The 27266-nt window shown below is 39.1% G+C and overlaps 1 protein-coding gene across 1 annotated transcript in view; it reads left to right on the top strand.

Moving 5' to 3' along the window:
* VWC2 (von Willebrand factor C domain containing 2) overlaps positions 1 to 17378 on the top strand; it is a 582935-nt gene extending 565557 nt beyond the window's left edge. Inside the window, exon 4 of the mRNA XM_088445627.1 lies at positions 16986 to 17378. Within this exon, the coding sequence (XP_088301753.1) occupies positions 16986 to 17137 (152 nt within the window). The 3' untranslated portion in view covers positions 17138 to 17378. The remainder of the gene's footprint in view (positions 1 to 16985) is intronic.
* The last annotated feature ends 9888 nt before the right edge of the window (positions 17379 to 27266 follow it).

Below are 27266 nucleotides of genomic sequence, written 5' to 3'. Positions count from 1 at the left end.
AAACATGCCTAGAAATGCCTGAAAATCATTGTTATTAAGGTTAATAATACTGTAGGAACAAAAACAGGCCCAAATGATGTGATTTTAGCTGTTTTTATGATTTTTTGCAAAAAATCCTGATCCAAAACCAAAACATGAAAAAAAAACACGTAGGAAAAAAATCCAAAACCAGATTCAGATCCAAAACCAGGGGAGATCCAGATCCAAAACTAAAACACGGGGTCGGCGCACATCTTTAATTTAAATGTGTTTTATCATACAGTATCTACTGTAGGTCAATTTAAAAAAACCTCATACAGTATAGGGCATTGTATGTAAACCTGCATGATGTCATTATTATATACATTCTTACTTTACCTTACAGTCTCTCTTTTTAAATAGTTTGTTTATTATCTGTTTAGCACAAAAAAACAAGATAATGGTTTTACTTCGTCTTGTCCTCAGTATTCCTTGATAAATGTAATTGAGGCTTCAAAGCATTTCAATGTATACCAATAAATCTTTACTTGTATTTCCTCTGTGAGTTTTATACAGAAAGTATCTCAAAAACCTTTTAAACACAGCAAGAGTCAAATATTCCTGTGGGGTACAAAATGGGTAGTTTAAGAGAGTAATTGACTTTTAAGATGTGAAGGTGACAAGAAGTATAACAGGTGTAGGATGCTATGTCCTCTTTTCATTATTCATAAGACTTGCTGTCATTTTGTTCTGTACAGCAGATGACCATTTTAATTACTCATTATCAGTATTGGGGAACTGGCACAGTTGAGTATTTAAAGTAAATAATTTATTGAAAAGGAGAAAATGTAGGTCATCCAAAATTTTACATAATACAAGACTCATATAAGCTTTACAAAACTTGACAGAACTTAAAGAAAAAACTAATACACTTTTCAAAAATATTTTTTCTCTAAATGCAGAAACAAATAATGATATTTACATTAAACAATATATATATACCAATAGCATGAGAACTTAAAAAGACAATAACTACAACAATAGCCCTACTATATATAAAGATTTACACTACTGCATATTCTTAGTATTTGTACCAATTTACAGTCATTTCTTTTAATTTGTATATTTCCATTGGCATTTAGAACAATTTATACAGTTTAATACAATAAAATAATGAAAGCATTTAATGAATTAAGGTTTGTGCTTTTTCTGATGGTACACACAAGTACGTAGTACCAACACTTTTTATTTCTTGAATAATATTTATTTTTTACAATTAGTTCAAAAAACAGGAAGATAGCAGTGAAATAATTTCTGTAATGAATGTGTCTGTAGACTTGTCTATAGTATGGAAACTGCTATAAAGTTTGTATCGGGAGGGGCTCTAGACTGCACACCCTACTGGTAATGAAAGGTGCCGTCATGCTGAGATTTTAAAGTAACATACACAGTTGCAGATGCACTATGCGATCATTACTGTTTACATTCAAATGTATTAAATAGAATTTCAGAGGTAGTTTGCATATCAATGGCCAATGATACGGGCCTGCCCACCAACATCAAGGTCACCTCCTTGAGCAGGTCCCTAGCACTCTGGAGTTCACATCTGGGATGCAAGGCACCCCAGAAGACAGTCCAGCCAAAGACCTCCCCAGGGCATCACACGAAAAGAAGGGTGACAGTGAATTATTAAAGTAGCAAGTGTGTAAAGGTAACTAATGAGTGTTAAGATAATAATAAAAGTAGAATATGTGTGAAAAAATACATAAATAATAAACAAACATGAAGGTGATATACAAAGTGACTATATGTAATAAATGGTGATGCCCTGAAGAGGTCCAGCCTGAACAGCTCAGGGGGCCCCATGTCCAAACGCTCACCCCAAATACACTGACACTAACAATATAAATATGACTTACTTAAGATTATGCCTGGTGCAGTCAAATTCTAGGTCCCTGCTTAAAAACATATATGAGGGGGTGGGGGGGAGGGGTGCAAATCTAGACTGGAGCAATCTCAAGCTTCAGATGTGTGTATAAATACACAATATCAGGGGCAAACACAGGATTTTTAAGGGGGGGTTTCCATACATATATATATATATATATATATATATAATCACTCAGAGGCGGCAGTCAGAGACTACACATCCCTTCCTCAGGATGCATAATACAGAATAAGAATAATGTATTGTGCATCCTGAGGAAGGGATGTGTAGTCCAGAAACGTTGATGCCTCTGCATTAAATCTTTGCCACCTTTTTTGCATCTACAAAGTTCTCTAAGTGCTGCCTCTGTGTGATGTAAGTTTTGGGGACGCCATTCGCCTTAAGGAGGGCACGGAGCATATATTTGGGATATTGATACAGTGAGTACCGGATCATTTGTGCTTGCTAGCTATATACAGTATATATATATATATATCTATATGTACACACACACACATAGCATACACACACAAGTATGCACACATACACACAGCATGCACACATACACATGTAAGCATATTTACCCGCAGCACACATAAACTCACATAAGCACACTTACTCACAGCATACATACATACATACACAAATAAACACAAACATGATTGCACACAGCATACATACACGAAAGCAAGCATACTTACAAAACCGAGCGCTGAGGAGGGAGGAGGAGGATCGCTGCTGGGGTGCAGCGGAGCTGCTGCTGCTACTCAGCAAGCATAGCTCCTCCCGCCTCGGCCAAATCCTCGCAGAGAGCTCTGCCAATCAGAGCTCTCTATCTGAGGAGCGACAGCTCCATCGCACCCGGGGCCACAGGTGACCCGCGGGCAATGCATGGCAGTATTCAGAGACGGAGACAAGGCTGTACTCAGAAACCCCCCCTGCGTGCGCGCATGAATATGAAGTATAGGGAGGGGCTCTAGACTGCACACCCTACTGGTAATGAAAGGTGCCATCATGCTGAGATTTTAACGTAACATACACAAAAACAGAGTTGCAGATGCACTATGCGATCATTACTGTTTACATTTAAATTTATTAAATAGAATTTCAGAGGTAGATTGCATATCAATGGCCAATGATACGGGCCTGCCCACCATCGTCAAGGTCACCTCATTGAGCAGGTCCCTAACACTCTGGGGTTCACATCTGGGGCGCAAGCACCCCAAAAGACAGTCCAGGGAAAGACCTCCCCAGGGCATCACACGAAAAAAAGGGTGACAGTGAAGTGTTAAAGTATTAAGTGTGTAAAGGTAACTAATGAGTGTTTAGATAATAATAAAAGTAGAATATTTGTGAAAAAATACATAAATAATAAAATATGGAAACTGCTATAAATTGTGTATCAACTGGTGACTTTAAGTGAATTCAACACCTTTTTTAGGAGAATTGGTAAATTTTTCCTAGAAAATAAACACTTTAAAGTGAACATACAGTAGAAGCAAAATACTTACATTTGACCTGGTGATACACCCAATCCAGTAGGTCCCCTGACTGCATCCCAAGGACTGACATACAGTACATTGAGCATCCCAGCGATCGCCATACAGTAAGCTAAAAGAGACAAGCACACCACCATTGCAAACATGCAAAAAATTGTATTTACATATTAGTAGCCATATAATCCACAATGAAGCAGCATAACACAGGCGTAGTACTTAACATCACAGTCAGTCATGTGTTCGAGTAATCATCCAGTGGCCCAACAGCTATTTTGGTGAGACTGTCAGCTTTCCTCAAGGGCACAAGCCAGAAATGAAAAAAAAAGCTACCTTATAAATTAGACAAATGGCGCCTAATCAAACAATCAATCTCCACTCACCTGTAAAAAACTCCATGCCGGCCACCAGTATCCATAATTCCTCAAATGATCAGCAAGCCAGTTCCCAGAGTGTTGCTGGATATGATGTCACTTCCAGCGAGACGAACCGGAGGCATATGCACAAAGCCCACAGTCCCACGCACCTGGCAGACCAGATGTGAAGCAATGTTGTCTGAGCAACCATCAAGCCAAATACCATATCAATTAATGATACCCAGGACCTGTCGGTTGGAACTGATTCGGCATAGTCATGGTAAACATAAACAATATAGATTATGCAATGTGAAAAGAGATGCAAGAGACTGACAGGTGCCACCGAACTCACAAAGCAATATAATGTGTTCAGAAAAAAATTACACTAATATACATAATCAAATATAAGTAAGTCCAAAATTAAAAGTAAATTAATAAATAAAAAATAAAAATAACCAAATGTCCACACTTAAATAAGTAAACTTTACTTACTTACATATTTAGGTGTGAACTTTTGTTTTTTATTTATTTCATTTTATTATATATAAAGAGAGTGAGGAATTATATCCACTGGTTTAAGGTAACTGTATTCATTTTAAAGTGGCTGCAAACATTCAAACCTGTGTGGGAAGCATCTATTCTTGATTTTGAAAGTGATAAAAAAGTAATATATACTGACTTGTCATAAGAGAAAAGAGCAGACTGCAACCACAGCTTTTGACTGAGAAAGATAGTAATAACAGAGGTAGGTGCCTGAGTATACAGTATTTATTCAATAATTAATGAATTAATAAAAGACTGGAAATTGAACTCTAGCACACTGAGCAAATACCTATAAATGTGGTTTTATATGAATCAAACAATTCCTATTCCATTTATAAAGGTAAAAAGCCCCAAAAATATAAATTACATTTTTCATTGTAAGCTCTCATGAATATTCTATATAACATTGCTGGCAACTGTGTGTAAAAACATCCCCAGATTTGCCTCCAAAACGTAACATGCATCCAAAGAAAATGCATGTTAATATTGTTCCCAGCAGGCCCTGGCTATCATAAATTGCTTCATTATGATGAGGCTTGCAGAACCAGGGCCGTAACTAGGGTAGTGCGACCAGTGCCATGGCACAGCAGGGCAGGGGGTGCTGTTTGGGTCTGTCAATTTTCCTGTTTATTATCATTCCCATTTGTAGCTTCCTCTTCTCCTCCCTAGCCCTTGACCATGACGCCATGGGCGTTTTTAAGGTGCACAATCTTATGTCCCTATTTAAAAAATGGAGGAGGGGGCACCAATGCTCTCTCTGACACAAGGCACCAAAAAGTCTACTTACGGATCTGTGCAGAACTCATGGTTCCTGAGCATGATGGCTTTAGGTGGGCCCGTCATATAAACATTCTGTAAAAAAAACGTATTTCTTATAATATTACCATAAGCAAGGTATGAGTGGCTTGACATATGATTAAGTGATAGCATCTGTACTAATAATGATTATCTCACAATCTCTCGCGACAAATACACAAACTTGGGGTCCATTTGTTTTATGGGGCACAATCTACCAGTACCAGCAGGCCCTGAAAACCTTCCTGGTACCTCTAGTATCACATAGAGCAATTCTGAAAAAACAAACCTATACACAGCTGTCAGATATGCCCCAGTGCTTCTCTTACTCCTACCACATAGGTTCCTTCATGCCTTCTAAAGAGTAGCGCCAACTGCTGCTTCTTCATGTTCACACTGCAGAATGCAGTAACATGTACATTTTAAATTATTAATCCCATCTACCTGTCCACCATGGTTATTATATTCATCTTACACTGTCCCTTTTCCTCGGTAGAACAGGTTCTCAGTGAATCTATATTTATATTTTTATATTATTATTATTATTATTATTATTATTATTATTATCATTTATTTATATGGCGCCACAAATTTTCCACTGTGCCTTACAAGGTACATAACCAAAAAGTGACTTACAGTAAAATACAATACAATGAAGGACAAGGACATGGATAATATACATTGATACATAGGGGGCAATAACACCCAATTAAGCAACAAAGCATAGGCACCAAGGTGTCCTAGTGGTGAGTAAGAAGTAGATGAACATAAAGTAAGGAGAAGCACAAGAGGGTAGAGGGCCCTGCTCGCAAGAGCTTACATTCTCAAGGGGAGGGGCAAACAGATGGGCATGATACAGATGGGGAAGACAGGGAGGGGGCATGTAGCAACAAGTTAGGATGAGAGCTGGAAAGCATTGATGAAGTAGTGGGTCTTGAGAGCCCGGTTGAAGGATTGTAGAGAGGTGGAGAGTCTGCTGGGGAGAGGGAGAGAGTTCCAAAGGTGGGGAGCAGCATGGGTAAAGTCTTGGAGGTGGGAGTGGGAGGAAGTAATCAGTTGGCATGAAAGGCAGTGTGCATTTGTTGAACGAAGAGGGCGGACAGGAGAGTGAAGGGAGATGAGGTCAGAGATGTAAATGGGAGAGGATTGTGTGAGGGCTTTGTAAGCGAGTGTGAGAACCTTGAATTGGGTTCTGAAGGGGAAGGGGAGCCAGTGGAGGGCTTGTAAGAGAGGGGAGGCAGATGAAGAGCGTTTGGCAATAAAGATGAGTCGAGCGGTAGCATTGAGTACAGACTGGAGTGGAGAGAGATGGGAGTTGGGGAGGCCAGATAGGAGAAGGTTACAGTAATCCAATCTGGAGATGACCAGTGAGTGTATTAAGGTCTTAGTAGCATCCTGGATGAGAAGGGTCTGATCCTGGAAATATTTTTAAGATGGAAATGACAGGACTGTGAGAGGTTCTGGATATGTGGTTTGAAGGAGAGGGAGGAGTCAAGGATAACTCCAAGACAGTGCACTTTGGTGCTAGAGGAGATAGTTGTGCCATCAATTGATAAAGAAATAGTGGGAGGTGAGGTTATGTGGGAGAGTGGGAAGATGATCATCTCAGTCTTAGACATATTAAGTTTAAGAAATCGCTGGGACATCCAGGAAGATATAGCAGAAAGACAGTTGGAGATACGAGTGAGGAGAGAGGGAGAGATGTCATGGGAGGAAAGGTATTTCTGAGTGTCATCAGCATAGAGATGATAATGGAGGTCAAAAGAGCTGATGAGTTCACCTATAGAGGATGCATAAATTGAGAAAAGGAGTGGTCCGAGAACAGAACCTTGGGGAACACCTAGGGGGGGGGAGATAAGCCATGAGAGGAGACAGAGAAGGATCAATCAGAGAGGTAGGAGGATAGCCAGGAGAGGGCAGTGTCACATAGACCAAGGGAGTGAACGATTTGAAGCAGGAGAGGGTGGTCCACAGTGTCAAAAGCAGCAGAAAGGTCAAGGAGAATGAGTAGAGAGTAGTGGCCTTTGGATTTGGTAGCAAGGAGGTCATTGCTGACTTTAGTGAGGGCAGTTTCTGTGGAGTGGAGACAACGGAAGCCAGACTGAAGGGTCAAGGAGGGAGTGGGAGGAAAGAAAGGTGGTAAGGCAGTTGTAAACAATACGCTCAAGGAGTTTGGATGCAAAAGGGAGGAGAGAGATGGGTCAGTAGTTGGTGAGAGTGTTAGGATCAAGAGTAGGTTTTTTTAAGAATGGGGGAGACAAGGGCATGTTTGAATGCAGAAGGGACAGTGCCAGATGAGAGGGATAGATTGAGGAGGTGGGCAAGATAGGAACAGGCACAGGGAGAGAGGTAGCGGAGGAGATGTGAAGTGATAGGGTTAAGGGGCAGGTGGAAGGGGGGAGGACTGGATAAGAGCCATGACTTCCTTTCCAGATACAGGGGATAAGGATGTTAGTGTAGGTAAAATGTAAGGGGAGGGATGACCCAGGAAAGGAGGAGGTGTAGTGCTGGGGGACTGGTGGGATATGATATCCTGATGTATGGAGTCAATTTTAGATGTGAAGTAGGAAGCAAAGTCAATGGCAGAGAGCAAGGCAGGAAGGCAAGGAGGGGGTGGGCAGAGGAGGGAGTTCAGGGTGAAGAGACGCTACGGATTTGAGGACTGAGAGGAGATGAGGTGCTTGAAGTACAGTATGACTGCTTAGAGAGGGAAAGGGCAGCACTGTAGGATGAGAGCATAAATTTGAAATGGAGAAAATCTGCCTTAGAGTGTGACCTTCTCCACTGTCGCGTGGCAGTTCAGGAACACTTTTGCAGATATCTGGTGCATTTGGAGTGCCAGTGTTCAAGTGTGGATCTGCGAGGGTGAGTAGTGATAGCCGGAGCAACAGAGTCAAGAGCAGAAGTAAGGGAGGTGCTGTATAGGGAAGCAGCTTGTTCAGGGCAGTAGAGAGAGAGAGCAAAGGAGAGAGAAGCGAGTCATGTAGGGAAGGATATGGTGTTGATAGCCTCAATGTTACGCCTAGTGATAGTGGCCTTAGGCAGTAGAGGGGGGGAAGGAGAGAGAGTGATAAGTTAAAAGAGAGAAGGTGATGGTCAGAGAGGGGGAATGGGGAATTGGAATAATCAGAAATATCACAACGGTGAGTAAAGACCAGGTCAAGCGAATGCCCACTCACATGGGAGGGTGAGGAGGTCCATTGGGAGAGACCAAATTACATGAGTAAGTAAATTATGCAGAAAAGGAAAAAAGCCAACTTGCTTTGAACCACTTATACACAGCCTCCATGTTGCATATTAAATAGATAAATTATATTTCAACACCTGTACCACTTTATAACTGCAACGGTTAAATGGCTATGTTACACTACAAGAAACATGTTCACCAAATTGTAAAACTTTCAGTGACCTGGATGCAGATTTTTAAATTAAGTATACAAATTAATATGGATATGTGCAAGATGTGTCTGATAATGTTCGAAATATGTAATTGCTTATTGTGCTATATCATGAACAGATTTTTTTTCCAATTTACTATTATTAAAAGATGAGTAATAGTAAAAGTGAATTATAAATGAGTAAACTATGATTTTTCAGTCCACATTTACTGTATACATAATAACACTTTACCAAGTGAAAAAAAAACCAAGGTGATTCTTAAAATAGAGTCATATTTTAAATGCAGAACAAACTGCATATTGATACCAAGAGTTTTGTGTCAACAGTGTGTAGCCTTCTGTATTATTTATCTGCTATACTTTGGATTGTTTGTGAAAATCGGCCTTGAGGCTTGAGCTTGCTGATTCACTACATTGAAAGTTGATGTTTGTATCCAAGATTTAATTTCCTACTTGTAGTGATCCGTTACTATCACTAATGTTTTTCTATCTTCCTATCTGAGTAAAACTGCTGCCTCTTATGATTATTCATAATAAAAGCTATATGTAGGGACTCAATTAGCGGCTTACAAACATCTGCTCAGAACGTACTTAGGGGATAGACAAATGTAAGCTAAGCATGTAGTGCCTATGCATAGATGGACCAATCTCACAATTTGTACAACTGAAATTCAGCAGCATTAGTGCCATGCATACATTAGGTGTAGAGGAAAACACAAACATACAGGCTAATCGCACTTTAGTAGCATAACAATATAGATGCATATATACCTGTTGTGCTTCCAACATTAATAGAGAGCCCACACCCTTGTTAACATCTTAGAAATATCTCACCATTAGAATTTGCTGTCCTGAAATGGGGCTGTTTCAGAAAGCCATATAACATGTTACAATAATGAATTCATACAAAGATGACTAATAGGTATATTTATCAAAGTTCGATTTTGCATTTTATGTTCGATTTAGCTCACTTGAAATCGAACCAAATCAAATGTAGATATCACTGTCAAAATCTCACATTTACAAATATTTGAATTTGTAAGCTTTTTCTAAATCAAATTAGATGTGGTTCGATTTTGAGTCTGACTAGTGATTTCTTGTTCGATTTTGGATGCCCATGTCCAAAATGAACACCAAATCGAATACAAAATTGAACTTAAAATTCCCCCCAAAATAGACCTTCTTCATGCTGGCGATTACACAGAAACATGCACAGATCTGTGAGATCCATGCATGCTTCTGTGTGAAAAAACCTATTAAAGTGTAAAATTAAAAAAACACATGGGTCACTCCATACTTGCACAACCAGTACCGGGCTTTTCTGAGCCGGTCATGGTTGTGAAAATATGGAGGAAAAAGAAGTAGGGGTCCCCCGTATTTTCATCAACCAGCACCAGGCTCAGTGAGCCAGTTCTAGTTTTGGAAATACAGGGGAAAAGATAAGAAGGGGTCTTCCATATTTTCCAAAACCAGCACTGGACTCTTTCTAGCAGGGGTGTAATGCCGCAGCCAGGGTACCCTTTCAGCAGGTCCCTAGCAAAAAGCATTTTACCTAACTGCTAGTCAGCTCAAGCCAGGATCCCTGTGGAGGTGGGGAACCCCCCCAATAAAGGGGTCCCCCCTCTCCAAGGCACCCTCCGCTTGGACTGATAGCCAGGGCTATCCCCGGCACTCCTGGGCAGTGGGTGCTGAGTTGATTGTGTAAAAAATTAGATGAAGTAATATTGTCTTTTGCAGGTCCCAGCAGCCTCTCTCTCATGCTGGTACTTGGAGAACCATAAATACACCTGCAAAAGCAATATCATTTTAAAGACAAGACTCACACACCATAAAATTCTAACTTTATTACACTCACACATACTCACCTACAATCCCTGTAGCCATTCATATCCTCTTCTCCATGTAGGCATCCACATCTTCACAAAACAAAAAAACACCAAGACCTGAGCCATGGGCTTCCTCTAAGGATGGTACGTCCCAAATTGATGGTTGAGCCATGGCATTTCACATAGAAATGCATGGGCTGAGCGTTTGCTGTCTCAGAGAGGTGAGCCTCCACTTCTCTCAGCCAATGAGCGGTTCTCACCATTGTCTTCAATGGTGGGAACAGGTAGGTAATATTAGAGTAAGTTTGTGGCTTGGGTCTTGACATTTTTATGTTTAGTGAAAATGTGGATGCCCACATAAAGAAGAGGACATGAATGGCTACAGGGTTTGTAGGTGAGTACAGTATGTGTGAGTGTAATAAAGTTGTGCTTTTGCAGTGTGTGAGTCCTGTCTTTATTTTAATATTTCTTTTGCAGGAAAACTAGAGGTACCAGTGTGCCCTTAATGCCCCACATGCTGGTACTTGTGGTTCTCCAAGTACCTGCATGCCGGGAGGCTTGCTGGAACCTTTAATTCTATTGTAAAAGACAATATTACTTAATCTAATTTTTAACACAATCAACCCAGCACTCACTGCCTTGGGGTGTTGGAGTTAGCCCTGGGCTATCAGTCTTGGAGTGGGGTGCCCTGTAAAGTGGAAACCCCTCTATTAGGGTTCCCAATTTCTCCAGGGATCCCTGGCTTAGGCTGACTAGTAGTCAGGTGTGAATGTTTTTGCTGGTGGACCTGGTGAAAGGGTACACCACCACTAGAAAGTGTACAGTACTGCCCTAAGGTGTCAGAGATAGCCCTGGGCTATCAGTCCAAGCCTGGGGTGCCATGGAGAGGGGAAACACCTATATTGGGGGGTCCCCACCTCTCCAGGGATCCTTGGCCTAGGCTGACTAGCAGTCAGGTGTGAATGTTTTGGCCGGGGGACTCAGGGAAAGGGTACACCACTGCTAGAAAGAGTCTGGTCCTGGTTTTGGAAAATATGGGGGATCCCTACTCATTTTGTCCCCCATATTTCCATAATCAGAACTAGCTCACTGAGTCTGATGAAAATACAGGGGACCCCTATGTATTTTTCCCATGTATTATCACAACCAAGGCCAACTCAGAAAAGCCTGCTGCTGGGTTGTGCTTTTAGGGGTGGACCCCACAACGTTTTTTTTATTTTACATTTTTAAAAGGTCTTTTATCACAGATTTGTGCATGTTTCTGTGTAACTGACACCTGCTCATTCTAAAATCGCCAGCATGAAGGATGTCTGTTATTTTGGGGATTTAAAGTTCAATTTTGTGTTCGATTTGGTGTTCGATTTCCAATCAAATATTAGTAAATCAGGGTATCCTATGTTGGTCTATGTAAAAGTATCAGTGTTTAGACTATATTGGATTTTGAAGGGGATTAGGTTTTATATTCGATTTTACATTCGATTTTGACTTTAGTAAATCTCTTATGCTCACAATCGAATGCAGATCGAATTCATAATCACCCAATACACAAAATCGATCTAAATAGAACTTCGATAAAATATACCCCCAAATGTCTCAAATGACCAATTTTTTGTAATATATAATGATTGTCCAAATGTACAACACCTATGCCTCAGGTGTTCAGTTGTTATAAGTCCTATATCCACTAACGAATGGACTTCAGTATCAACATATTCAATACGTGTAATTAATTTGTATTTTCCTATATATTCCAAATGACTTCAATAAAGTCTATGTCCAAAATACCTCTAGTGTGATTGAGTGATTCAGAAAAACTGTCTCGGTATAGGTACTGTAGAAGTAATAAAGTCCTCTGGGGTTTGAATATGCATAAATATTCCACTATATCTGTTTGTAGATTTTCTGCACATGTTCTAAATGTTACTCATATAATAACTTGTCTCACACTCCTTGCACATAACCTCATTGAACATATAGGAACAGTATCAGTTTCTTAATTTGCAACTTCATGACCATATGAACATACTAGAACAAGATGTCCAACCTTTCTCCATCTTCATGTCTGATAGTCTCCCTCTGAGGTAATCCTGCATTTCTTCTGGGACTCTTTATTCACGTGCCCTCTAAGTGATCCAGGGTGTGGTTTTGTTTGCTTCTAAAACCCATTTAAAAGAAGGGGTTTTCACTATATTCACTTAACTGCTAGCTGTCCAGGGGTGCAGATCCAACAGTATCTGCTGATTAGGCATTTCTTCTACTCAATTGATGCACATCTTTAAAGAAGACTTGTTTCAGCATTTGATCACTTCTGCCTCACTGGCCACTATTTAAAGGGCCCCACATCAGCATTTTATACAGTACCACTAATCTATCTGATATTTTTGAAGGCATGGCTAAATCCTATATTGGCTAAATTCTCCATGAATTCCTCTAATAAGGAGAATGTCTACATTTACCCAGATGTCTCAGACTCTCTGTCTTTTCTGCATCTCTGGTGGAGATCCCCTACATGTCCTGCTTCACCATATCAACATATTTTCTGTGTTAGGATGTGTCTAATTATCTTTAAAAAGGACCTCTCCTTTTTTTACCTTACTTTGTAATTGAGTATGGTATTTTATAAGATGGAGTATATTACAAGCACCCCGTGGAACTCTGTCACATCATTTCACAAGGCATGGGCCCTTTGGACTTTGTGGTTTAACCAACCTCCACTTAACATGTGATGTGGATCTTCCATGCTGCTATTCTATATTACGATCCTCCTGGTATCTCCAATTTAGTTCTCACCTGTGTGGACAACCCCCGCCCCTCCCTTCTTCCAACATCAATTCTCTTCTCTCTTTGCCCAAACTGCCCCAACTACATGAATTGATAAATCTGCACTTTTTGTATTTACCTCTTTGTACATCTTTGATTTGATGTTACTCTTGTTCTCACTTGAGGGGAGATGTATCAAGCCTTGGAGAGAAATAAAGTGGGGTACTTACCCAAATCAACCAATCAGCGTCCAACTGTCATTTCAAAGACTGTATTAGGTAAACAATAGTTAGAAGCTGATTGGTTGCTTTGTACAACTTTATCTCTCTCCAAGATTTAATTCATCTCTCCCATGGTCACTTTCTGCCTAGTTGTTTTTTGTTTGCTGTGTTGTGATCCACTGTTGCAATACTCTGTCCATTTAATAAATAAATAAGAGCCTATTATTTTATTGGCTTAATCCCTTTACACTTTTAAATAGTTTTTTTGTACATGTTATAATTGTATAACATTTGTAAACAGAGACATTACATCGAATATACAGAGCTAAATTGAAATTTAGAATTCATATACAGAAAATGACACCAGTTTGGAAACCTAATTTATGGGAACATGTTAATAATCATTCCAGCACCCACCAATCTACGGTACTGTATATAGAGTATAGTATACAATATTTTATGATTTCTATCAGGAAGAAAACATCATTAAATGTATTTGTGATATATTTTTGCTGGGTCTAAGAAAAACCTCTAATAAAAGTGATGAGTAGAATAAATGAGTAGAATTTGAATATGCAATTTCCAATATGTAAATTTGTCTCCTCTAAAACCATACAAAAATGTATACATTTCTTAGAGATACGTCATTCAATATTTATTGATTAGTAATTATGAGCATTCTAATCTTTTTTAGTATCATTTGGCCACAATGTTACACAGCGCTACTGGATTACATGTTACATATTTATTTTTAATGTTTTGATTTCACTTTAAGGGACCACATCAGAGCTTTGTTTTATTTTAGCTGTGGTCACCATTGTGATAATAGAGATAAGTGTCTATGGCCTTTTATCAGTGCCATTGTTTTTCCTTTCACTACATGAATCAATATTCTCTATTTTCATATTGTTCAAGGTGCAGTGACCAACAAGAGCCTGTATGTCCCTGCCCCCATGCTGCACACATACAAGCACAACTGGCTGTTCAGGCTAAATGTCTAGTATATCAGTTGGTTGTTGAGTGGTTCATATCCTGCTTCACTGGATCTCACATTCTAAATTATCTACCACCTAACAACGCATACATGTCCATTTTCTCATTTATTTTCACGAGCAGGGCCCGCGTCCCTCACATGCTTCTCCTTCTCCTTCTTATATTATCATGTACTCCTAACTCCCCAGCTGGCACCTAACACTTGGTTGCTGACGCCCTGCTGCTTGTGGTATGCAGCTATGTTTATAAACTATGCCCTTTTCCTGCATTGTTTTGTACTGCTAATAACTGTTTCTCTTGTGTGCTCATTTATGTACTGTGTAAGGCACTGCAGAACCTTTGTGGCACTGTATAAATAAAGGATAATACTAAAAATAATAATTTTAATAATTTTTATTGTCAAAACTCTGGAGTAAAAAGTGTATGACAGGGTCTACCTTTTCTGCACATCCCTGATCAAAACACACCAAATTACCAGCACTGTATACTGCTGCACCTTTGTATAATGCCCACATGAACTCTCGGGTTCATATATGTATCTGTAAATCTGGCTTTGATACTAGCCAGTGCCTCCCCAGCCATTTACCACACTGCACGTCACTGGTTGTTATGGGTTACACTGGTTGTTAAGGGTTACAGCACACTGAAAGTCTTAATAAAAGAGGCACAGCTCAGAATCGTTGACACCTGACAAGCAAAATATTGCTGTTTTATTTGGTTGTGGAGTCTCCTGAGTGCCGTCCACTTGTTGCCGATTGGTTACAGCACATTTATATCATAAATGTCTCAGGTTGTGTAGCTGTACATATTTCATTATCGCAACTACTGTGAGGGAAAAAATACAGTACTTTATATGACATTATCCAAATATTTTGCTAAGCATGTATATAAAACAAAGTGTAAATAAAATGTACAGGGTAAGATTGGAAAATAAGGTCACACATGGAATATACTGTGGACTGCATACTCAAAAAGAGCCTCTCACAGAGATGAATGGCATATTTTTCCTGCAAGTCTGAACAAACTATTATAAAATGCTGTTTTATATTGGATGAAACCACTTTTAAAGAACGAAATATATTCATGCATTTTTAGCTAAGATTCAGTATTGGTTAATATTTAATTACATTATAATGGGATAGTAAGATCTAAAAATATCATGTAATTCTAGACAGTACGGAAAAGAATAACTTTACCGTACTTTCCATATATTCAATGCTAAACTGGTTCAAGCCCTGAATGCTTAAGCAACTGCTGACCTATTTGTTCATTAGATTTACTGCTTATAGTAACTAATAATGCTTTCAGCAGATCTATGTTTTACATTTTAGAGTATATTCTAATTTGTACTCAGTATAAAGTTTCGAAAACAGAGGTCAAATGATTATAGATAATAATTTTTTTCAGATGCTGGTATTGCTTATATTATTCAATCTATTTTCCAGTTAATCTTACCATGTACTAAATGCAATTCATTTCAGAATGTTTCAAAATAAAAATGTATTATATTTTATGATATCTAACAAAAAGATGGTTCCTTGAGGTAAAACATCATCAATATTTAGGCCCTCATTCAGACCCACTCGCGAACAGCTGTCCGCTCGCAAGTGGGTCGATGGTCCCCACTGCACATACGCACAATGGAGGGAGCTCTGTCGTGCGCATGCGCGAGACCCGACGAGCGAAGGACTTTCCTTCGCTCGGAGTGTCTCATCAAAGGGGGCATGCTGTCGATGGTGACTGACAGCACGCCCCCTTTGCTGGGCGTGCCGGGGGCGTGCCTGCCAGACGGAGGCGTTCCCAAGGGAACGCCTACCGTCTGAAGCCGGCCCCACTGACATCACTAGTGATGTCAGTGGGAGTGATTTTGGCTCTGATAGAGCCAAAATCACTCCTGGCCTTGCGGTTGAAAAACCCAACTGCAGGCTTTCGCTCGCAGTTCCGATGGACGCGATGGTCAAGACCATCGCGACCATCATTTTGCATGCTCGTATATGCTGTGGGTGGTGACCCACAGCTATACGAGCGTCCAGGAGGACGCTCCATATTAATGGAGGTGGGCCCTGATTCAGAGCGTCCGGCTCTGAATCAGGGCCTTAATGTTTTAGAGAACATTTTAAGTTTAATAAACTAGAAAATTGCCAATGCTTTCTACTATAATTTCCTGATTAAATTAATGCTTTACTCTAATGTCATATTGTACAGCAATTTAAAACTGGATCTTAACACTGAGGACCTGATTCATCAGTGCACGCAAATGCATTGCTGATTGCAGATTCCCGATTATCGGGGATCTGCGCGTGCGCAGGACTCATTCTGTGAGTGTGTAGAATGGGTCCTGCGTAGTCGCACGCAGACCCTTGAATGCTTCTGTCTGATTGACATGCAGAAGCATTTAAGGCGCAGTGTGGGGGCAGCTGTCGTTCCCAGAAATGGGGGCATGTCTACCAAATTTTCTGGGAGTGGCCAGCCCAGGATCTGTGTTGATCAATGCAGTGTCTTGGGCTTGCAAGCCAGCCAGTCTGAGTAAGCTGAGGCTCACTCAGCTAGCCAGAGGCCCAGTGCTATCCACCATCACAACCATAATAGCATGCAGCTTTGCAATTGCGATCCTTGCTAAATCAGGCCCTGGGTATTTTGAAAGATCACAATTTTGTTATTGTATCCAAAGAGAAAATTACAGGGTTCTAACTATGTTTTTCTTTGTTTTAGGACCAAACTGCTTTGCAGAGACTGTTGTTATCCCAGCAGGAAGGGAAATAAAGACTGACGATTGCACTATATGTCACTGTACCTATGAAGAAGGCACCTGGAGAATTGAGCGACAAGCACTGTGCACTAGACATGAATGCAAACAGATATAAAATTAAAATAAATAAAACAATACCTCAGTGGTATAAATGGACTTATGGCAATGGACAATCTGAATGGAACTTGTGGGAAAATTATATGATTAAAAAAAAACCTGTTCCTGCCACTATATTCCTTTTCATAAACTGTAAAATATCTGAATTTTGAAAAATTTATGATATAGATTTCTGTCTGAATAAATGTGTATTTTTCACAGTATTTACTTAACTACACTAAATATTCTATGTATCTATACATCCTTAAAGATCATAAAAATAAATGTTTTATATAGATAATACAATAAAATGCAGTATGTTTATTGAGTTTTTACCCCTACAAAAATAGCTGGGTGTAACATATTTTAATAATAGTAAAAAAAAAACAATACTGGTAGTTCCTGTTTTTGAATGATATAAAAAATAAAACAAAATACAAATTTTTATAGATTACGCAAAATTAAATATATTTGATTTCAAAATAAGATTTAATATTTATTGTACTATTGTTATTTTTCTTTATGTATAGCAGGATATTCTATAGAGAGATTGTTATGATTGACTAACCATCTTCATAGATATAAGTAGCAACAATGACACTTCTGGAAAAACACCAGTAATACATGTTGTGAGTGTCCAGAATGGTCCCCTAATCATATTAAAGCATAATTTAAAAATATTATTAAGCAACTATTTCCAGTAGCAGATAGTAAAATATAAAGGTCTGCAAAGGGTGAAATCTGAAAGAAGCAGACATTTTGTTAAATAACCTGCACTAAGGCCTCACTACTTTAAATCAAAACTTATAGCTGTCCTTAAACCCAAATGTCTGGTAGAGGATTGGCTTGCTTCAGTAAAGATGCATGGAATACTGGATGTATACTCCACATACTGTTCCAGGGCTAATTCTTAGTCGGACACAGTGGCTGTGTTTGTGTGATGCTGCGGAAGCCAGATTTACTATGATATGCTAATGCAGGTTTCAATAGGGCTAATGCGGGAATCCATGTGGCTTCCAGCGGGAAGCCGATCTACCCATTGTATTTTGGTCCACAACTGCAACCATAATCATTAGTGTCAGCACTTGCTCCATCCCCATGCTAGGCGCAAGAGATTCTTCTGAAACAGGCTTCCATTCCCTTTAAACTCAACTCAGAATAGCATGGAACTACGTATCCACAGCACTCCCATAAGACAGAACAGTTCCATATGATCGCATTGATGCCAACTAGTTCCTACCCTGAAAATCTGATTTCAAACAAAGAGAGATCCAGCCAAGATCTGTCTAACTCTAAATTGCTCAGCGATACAGTATGTGGAAAAATTTGTAAATTCGCTTCTGCTCATGCACTGTAAGCTATCTCCCTATTTGCATCAGTAATAAGAGGTGCATCTGACTTAGTATTAGATCCACAATAGAAAATCTGTCATTGGAAGTTCAGAACTGGGAGTCTGTTAATGATTTTGAAAGTTCTAATATATCATCCTACTGGCTTGAGAGCAAATGTTTAGTGGAAAGCCAAATGTACCCACTTGGTAAGTATACGTAGCAGAGGGAATTTATCTACCTGCATTTTATAAGATTGTTGGTCTGTTTGCAATGCCATAAGTAAATTACTATGAGTTTGTGGAGGATTCTGGGGATCTCTAATACCTCTGGTAGAGAGTATTTAATTCATGAGGTTGGATATGTTTGTGGATGGAATAAATAGTTACAGAAATTGGAGTTTGCTTTGTAGACTGACTCAATTATTGTAAGCAAATTCAGCCAAGAGCAGTAGTTGGAACCAGTTGTCCTGTTGAAAGTCAGTATATGGTGCCTGATTCAGAGTAGTACCCTGTATACTTAGCAGCTATGTCGTTGCTGTGGTTTGTCCACTTGAATCATGGTTCCTGTGTATTTATTTTTCATTTCTGGGAATAAATTACCCTTTTGTTGGTAGTTGACAACTGTTCTTAAGAGACCAAATCCGACAGAGGTGATAATGGCTCCTTTTTTTGGAGAATAAATTGGTTGGGTTTCTGAAGAGTCAAATTGTCAACCTCTGTAAAAGAGAAAATAGACAAAGAATTACTCTTACAGGTTTGCAGTTTCAATATTTTGGTAATTTTAAGTTTCTCCAAATTTTTGCATGAAGACAGTGAATGGAGTTGATGAATCATTTATCAGATGCCACCATTCTTTGAAAGTAGCCTTCATTTGCATAAGTTTCTTATCTTCAATACTTTCATTTTGCTTAGCAGGTAGAAAATTTCAAGTGTAATAAGGAAAGGGGTGAAGCAGATTTTTATACCCCTGTCATGACAAGATGGATCTGAGGGCTTTGTCTAAGTCTTCAAATTCCAGAATACATGGTAGTGTTGGGTCTGGGTGAGCCAAAAATGTTGCTGAAATAAAATCCTCTTTAAATGTGGTAAAACCATGATGTACTAATGAAGTGGAAATACGGTTTTAGTAAAGTTGTAAATGAAGCAGCAGTAATAACACAGGTCTGTAATGAAAACACTTTTATAACAAATTTATGTGATACTTATAGATTTTTGGCTTCTGAACACGTAAATGACTCATGATTTTGCATATCACATATCGTTTTTCTGCAAAACGTGTATTTATGAATAAGCAATTTTTTTTCATATTCTTTAAAGTAATAAATGCATTCTGCCTACATTTATTAGAAAACATTGTCTTAAATGAATTCAGTCGGTAGTATAGAACGTTGCAATTCAGTTCTCGTCATAAAACTTCCCCCCGCCCAGTGCCAGATTAAGGTCCACATGGTCCTGCAGCTGAAATTTACAAAGGGCCTAAACCCCATACTGTCTAAAGGAACATTGCACACACACAACAACTAAAACTACAAGGTGAGCTTGCAAAGGTGGAACCAAATACAACAGATGCAACACAGTTTTGCCCTGTGCCGGCTAATTTTAACCCCTGCCTACCACCACATACACACACAGTACACATACAGTTCACACCACTCATACAGTACAAGTGATTTCAACATTTTTTAGGCAATGTCAAGGATCCAAACTACAAACAATTTTTCAGGGAAATGCTTAATAGTTACAGAAACCTTGGCTGCAATATGAGTTTAAAGGTAATTTTATTGAATTCCCATATTGAGCATTTCCCGAATAATCTCGGAAACTACAGTAAAGAACAGGGTGAACGTTCCACCAAGACATTAAAGATCTAGAAAGAAGATGCCAGGGTCGTTGGGACATCAGCATGATGGCTGACTACTGCTGGATGATACACAGATAAAGCTTATAAGCGAAAAGCGACAAAATGAAGTTTGAAGACAAAAAAAACAAGATATTAATGATTTTTTCAGTAATTATTATTTTGTTTATATTATTGTTTGATTTTATTGTTATTTTATTATGTAATTAAGACAAAAACAGTGATATCATCTACACTTCTTTGTATTTCACAATAAATATGTCGAAAACAATAAAACTTCTTATTTTTTCTTGAAAATGTATGTAACCCCCTTATAGGTAAATAAGATGTGGTAATTTTTTTTTAATATACTATTTCTTGATGTACACAGGAGTATAATTAAGAATATAATGGTATTATTAAAATAGCTTTCAATACATTACATTTTGCAGGACTGTGTCATTGACAAAGTCAATGAAATATCCATTTGCAACTGTTGTGACGATATAATGTGACCCAGGTTTTCCACAGAGTCTTGCTCAAAGAAAACATTTATTTAGTTTAACAAATAGATTGTATTGATTAAAACAAGCCTTACAATTCCTACACGTTCTGCAAGGGATTGCAAATACAATAGAATATTCTAGTCCACCACAGACTGATTTAGTAGTTCTCTGAACACATCAGTGAGATAATGTTGATAGGCATAAACTACATTACAGAGATCACAGGTCAGAATATAATATTTAAAGTGACCATATTTAGTGTGAAAAACCATCTTCCATCCATTCTCTGGACTGATTAGAATTAAATTATAGACTACTATAAAGTCTGGGCAAGTAAAGTTTTTTGTCTGTATGCATTCAAATATTTTTGGCAGGAGAAGAAGAGAATAGCAATTCTTAATAGTTATCTGGTTTAATGCATAATAATTTATGCAGTGCCTAAAATATCCATCTTTATTATTGATACTGAAGACTGGGTTTCATGCAAGGAAAGTTGAATACCAGATTATTGCCCTTTTCAAATTATCATCCAAATATTGTTTTAAGATTTTAATTCAAGTTTGGATAAGACATAAATGCAGGCAATAGGTAGCTGAGATTCAATTGGTCAATAATATCGCCTGTGAGATGTCAACTGCTAGGACCTAGATCACTTTTATTGAAACTATCTAATTTAAAGTCAATAAAAACTACTGGCATATCGCAATGGGATAGGAGACATAAGCAGCAGGAAGGGCACTGGAGGTCTTTCTGTAAGTACAAACTTACTCATACAGTATTGAGAAGAAAAAAATAATTGTTTGGTTTCTCAGTTACTACTGTTGTTATGGAAAGACAGCTAGGGTATCCCAAGGACACCAAGGAAATGTGGTGAGTGCACTAAATTAGGAACTAGGAATTCTTCATATTTCTTGGAAGAGTTATTACTGGGTCTCAGTAGTAACTCTGGATCTGGAGTCAATAATGGCTGGTATAAAATGTGTTATGTGTTTGTCCCTCAACTCAAAAAATATAAGATTTCATAGGACCCAGGAATCCTCCTTCATGATGCCTGGATCAGGACTTTTTCCACCCTATGTACACACTTGCTAAAAAGAGGACATTTGGGAAGAAATTGGTTAACTCTTGCACAATACAAACAAAGATTCTTGTTGTGTCTGTTTAAATTGTCAATGGTACATAAACACCACTTATTTGCATTTGTTCTTTATCCCCAAAGACTGTTCAAAGCATTGGAATTTTGTCATAATTAAAAATATGTTCCTGTATCTAGGTGTCAATATCTTTTCTTTTAACGTAATCCTTCTTTTAGGCTAGTAGCTATATCAATGCCAACACTTCCTGTCTCTTAGGTGGATCTATTTATACCAGATACCATTTGGAAGTGGTGTTCCAATATGTTTCATCAACCCATCTCTGGAACTCCACTGTGTAAACTATAACTGTTTGAAAGGGATGGGCATGGGATGCTTGCGCTCTGGATCCCAGTTGTCAAAATCTTGATGCCGGCATCCTGACAGGGTTAGGATACCGACACCTCTCGGTAGGTATCATAATTCTCCCTCTCTCCTACCCTAACCCTCCCCAGTGCCTGAACCTAACCTCCCCCCTGGTGCCTGAACCTAACCTCCCCCCTGGTGCCTAAACCTAACCTCTCCCTCTGCACCCTAAACCAAACCTCTCTGCTGGTGCCTAACCCTAACCCTCCCCCTAGTGCCTAAACACCTCCCCGCACCCTATACCTAACCTTACCCCATAAGTGCCTAACCATAAACCCTGACCCTCCCCCCCAACCTCACTACTTACCTTCAGGATGTTGGAGCTGGCATTCTGACAGATGTTGGTTTACGGCACCATTATTCCATGTCCGGCATATCTGTGTCGGGATCCTGAATGTATCCAGTTTGAAACCCCTTGTGGAGATGAGTTAAGTTTTGAAGAAATCAGGGTTATTGGTTCAGAATAAGGTTTTCTTGCTCCAAAAAGGGGATTGCCCTGGCTAAAGCTGTTTCTTTAAGCAGAGCAAGTATCATTTCTACTTTTAAGAGGTCAGTAGAGTTGGTGCATGTTTTTGCATAAGATTTTAAATTGCACAAGATCATTTTTCAATGGAATATGTTTTTGTCAAGGTCATTTGAGATTCATAACCAAAGTTTGTAAAACTCCTGCATTAAGAATAACTGAGCCTGCATAAAAGAAGTCTAAGGATGAGTAGTAATAATGGGATCCATTTTGTGGCCAGTTTATTCTATAATAAAGCTAGTGATATTTTTGACTGCACAAAATCCATAAAAACTCATACAATGTGTATGCACAGAGGTGCAGCTGTGATTGAATTAAGATGCACAGTATCCAAAATGTTTTGGAAATGTATTGGGCATTCATTGGTGGTGAGAAGGAGTTGGCTATTCAGATACACAAAACTGGTCTGTCTTATGGATGTGTCTAGGGAGTGTCACTGAAGTGATTAAGTACACAGATGATTAATTGCTCAAATTGGAGGCCATACTGAGATGGAAAAGCTGCACCTACCACAGGCCTGGTGTAAGCTTTGATGGTGTGACTGATAGTGGAACACCAAATGGTATTACAGCATCTAAAAATGATTAAAGTGGGTGTCTCAATCTTTGCACATTCAGACACATACTTGTACATAAAGGGAAGGGCTGATACTGGCATTAGCTTATAGTTGCAGATGCGACTACAGCAAAAGGCGTTAAAAAGGTCACAGCAGCATGAAACTCAGAACGAGGCCCATAATGCAGTTTTAATTGTGTAAACTGATGCTCAACAGAAATATAAAGCTTTGTCACATTGGTATTGTTAAGTATTTAATGGTGTCTCAAATGGGTAAATTGATGCACAAAAGAGATTTAAAATCTTGTACATAATATCCACAATGGAAGAATACCCAGGGCTGCCAGAGAATGTTGGCAATGGTAGAACTACAAGCACCATTATACCCTGGCATCCCAGCATTTTTACTATAAAAAAACACTATTAAACAAGACACCACAGACACCATGGAAAAGAACATTTACCAACATAAAGACTCCCCAATGCATTTTCTCTTCCACCACTGTATTGCTGACCTAGATCTGGTGTATGGAAGAGTGGTCCTCTCCTGTCTTACAGTCTTACATGCTTGTATTTTGCTTGGAGAAAAGAAACACCTGAATGATGCTCAACTGCTCATAGAAGATTCAACACGAAATGAGTATAAGTAAAGAATATAAAGGAATTATATATGATACACAAATTATCAAGATCAACAAAATGTGGTCCAAGCAATTGAAAAAACAATGGGTGAAAATGGACCCATGCCCATACACTAAGGGAACTAGTAGTTTTTTCAGTCTGTTAAGGAGAGGGGAAGACTCCAGAAAACCCTCTTGGGCATATTCAATTGGGTGCGTGAATTGGAAAAATTCTGCACCTGCAAGGTTTTTCCTGTAGGTGCGGGATTTTTGCAATTCAATTAGGTGCAGGGTTTTTTCTTTTTTGACTGTCGGGAGGTTTTTTACACGCAACCCCAGGGCAAGTGTGATTTTTACAAAAATTTAAATTTTTAGGAAAAAATCAATGGAACTAGCTATGGAACCCCGACAGCAATTCCCCTTACGAGTAATTAAGCAATTGGAAGTGTCCAATTAGCTTAATTAGTCCTTAATTACTTACCTTCTGCAGCCCTGTCTTCTGCATCTTCTTCTGTATCCAGTGTCGGAAGCCAAGTCCTCTGCTGCATGCTGCAGGGTGAGTATGTCAGTGTGTGTGTGTGAGTGTTTGTAAGTGTGTGTGTGTGTGTGTATATGAGTGTTGTGTGTGTGGCCCCCATTATGTATCCCCCCAGTGCCTGTATGCTCCCCTCCAGAATGGGTGCTGGGAGAACTACATCTCCCAGCAGCCCTTGCTCCTCCCACCAGCCGCTGGCACCTTCCAGCAGCCCCCAGGACTCCCAGCAGCCCCCTCTCCAGTATGTACATAAAGGGGAGGCCACCGGGAGCTGTAGAGACCACAGAGCAGGTAATTTTATTTTTTTTACGCAGTTATGGGTATTTTAGAGCTGAAAACCCTGCAACCACTAATTTTTAAAATGGATACCACAGGTATCGGGAGCATGCATACCCATGGTGTTCCAAAATTGGGTGCGAGGGATGCAAGGTTTTTTCCTTGCTCTTTGTGTATCCAGGTAAAAAGTATCTTTTCTGTCTCAGGTTCTAATACAAAGACAAAGTAAAGGCATCAAAAGGTGCCTTGGAGGTAGAAAGAGGGTTGGATTATATTGTGGGAATTTTAGTAGGGAGTAGTGGACATGAGAATTGGAGGATCTGCTAGGAGAAGCCTCACCTCAATGGTAGTATGAAAGCAACAATGTATTCATGTTCAGAGTGGAAGAGGAAAACAATCTATAAAGCTTTTCTACTTGGAAAAGAACAGTTCAATGCAGACATCCCTATGTAGTAAAGCCTCTGCCAACTCCATACGACACACAAGATAGAGCTTAGATAGGAAAAGGTCCATAGTAGGGTTGTGTTCCTCAATCCACAACTGCATGATGCTTTTTCTGCTCCCTGGCCCATTCTGGGGATAGAGGAGCATAATTGAATAAGTGAGTTGAATCATAAAGCTAAACTTGTCTCCAAAATAATTTAATGGAAGGGCAATCCCACATATAGAGGAAGTAGAAAACATTGTAAGACCAATGGCAAAATAGCACTACAGGGACAGCTAGCCCCTGTAGAAGATATTTAAAAACATCTCACAGAGCTAGTTGTTAGAACTGTACAGGAATATGATTGAATCTAAGGATAGGTATGGAAAGTAATCTAACTAATAAAAAAGGACGGTTCTTACAGAAGTATAATTAATGATGTAACTCTAATGTTTATTGTGCACAGAAAAAAATCATACAACCAGACAAATGAGTGAACAAACAAATGACCAAGGTCACCACTGTGTGTGACAGAGCATGTATTACTGAGTGGGTATAATAGAAAACTGATAGATTTTAGATTTGAAAAGGGTAGGAAACTATTCCATGGAGAGGCGACTATTAAGGCTCAGTTTCTTGCATGATTTTTTAAAACCTCTTGGGATAATACCAATTTATGGGAGTGTAGGAAAGAAATTAGACTGATGTTGGGAAGAAATTATTGGTCAATTGTACAGTAGGTGATGTGTAAATGTGGACATCATAAAAGCCAATCTCTGATCACTCAGAGGACACCAGTAAACTATAGGAGTTTATGGTTGCAGAAATGGAGTTCATTTAGTACTGATTTAATGTGCTTCTGCATGTTCACAGAGTTGAGACAATCTATACACTTTGGAAGCTGAATGCCAAGATATAGGAGAGCTTTTTTTTCCCAGAAAGGGAGCATTCCAGTGAGGAGTTGTAGAGTGGGGATTGGTTGATAATGAAACCCTAGACCTGGCCAAATTTCTCAAGTCTATCTAATATAATGAAAAAGGAATGTGAAGGGTGTAAAATATGTTCCAAAAAGTCCCTCCTTACCCCCGGAGGATCTTCTCAGATGCAGGCATAAACTGGAGGATACATAGCAAAGGCTCTAGAACCATGACAAAAAATTTGCATTTTTCCCTGAACATATTGACTCACCCACCCAAGGAGCTATTAATATTAAATGTGGAAAGGGGAATCATAATAAATAATCTGATTAGTATCAAATGCTTTCCTAACATCAAAGCTGAGAAGCATGGTGGATAACTACCCATAGTGAGGGGACAGTGAAATGGCCCAATTGCTGATGTGTGAGATTAGCTGCGAGAATACAATGGAGTCTGATAGTGAAGAGTGTAGCCAAATATTTTGTTATCAATGTTATGAAGTGTGATGGGCCAAGACAAATCTGGGGCTTTTGTAAGGATTCAGGAAAATAATTATGTGGTATTTATGGAAAGTAGGGCAGGGGGCAGTCACTATGCAACTGTTGTTAATGGGGGTGAGGAAGAGAGTGATATGAGCAGTTAGTGATTTCTAAGGTAATAACCTCATTGCTTCCTTTTTAGATATCTCTGCATTGAGGAGCTCCATCTGGACCAGGGAAAGGTTAGGGATATTCCCTGGCCCCAGAGTAATTGGAAGTGCAATATCAGAGAGTCAAGTGGGGTGGCATATACATAGTTCATCATAGAAAGATTGAAATTCAGCACAAAATATCATCATGGGTTGTGTCTCTAATACATTAGGGGTGACAGAATCAGTCTGCATTTGTCAAAAGGTTTAGCCATGCTAACAAGATGAAACTTTTCCCCATCTATAGAATTTGTTTTTAGAATAATCTAAGTTTGGCTGTGTTGCAGAAAGGAGGGAGCTCTCTAGATAAGGTGCAGTTATATAATTTTTTGACTGAGGTGGCAGCAACATACTTGGCAAAGGCAGAGGACATGGCTCCATGAAGAGAGAATTATTTTATATTGTATTCTCTCCAACACTTAGCCTGATAGAGAATAT

This window comes from Taudactylus pleione, unplaced genomic scaffold (genome assembly GCF_031769625.1).
Source record: "Taudactylus pleione unplaced genomic scaffold, aTauple2 ptg000386l, whole genome shotgun sequence".
NCBI classification, from domain to species: Eukaryota; Metazoa; Chordata; class Amphibia; order Anura; family Myobatrachidae; genus Taudactylus; species Taudactylus pleione.
The sequence above is the reverse complement of the archived record's forward strand: the minus strand, read 5'-3'. Positions and strand labels throughout refer to the sequence as shown.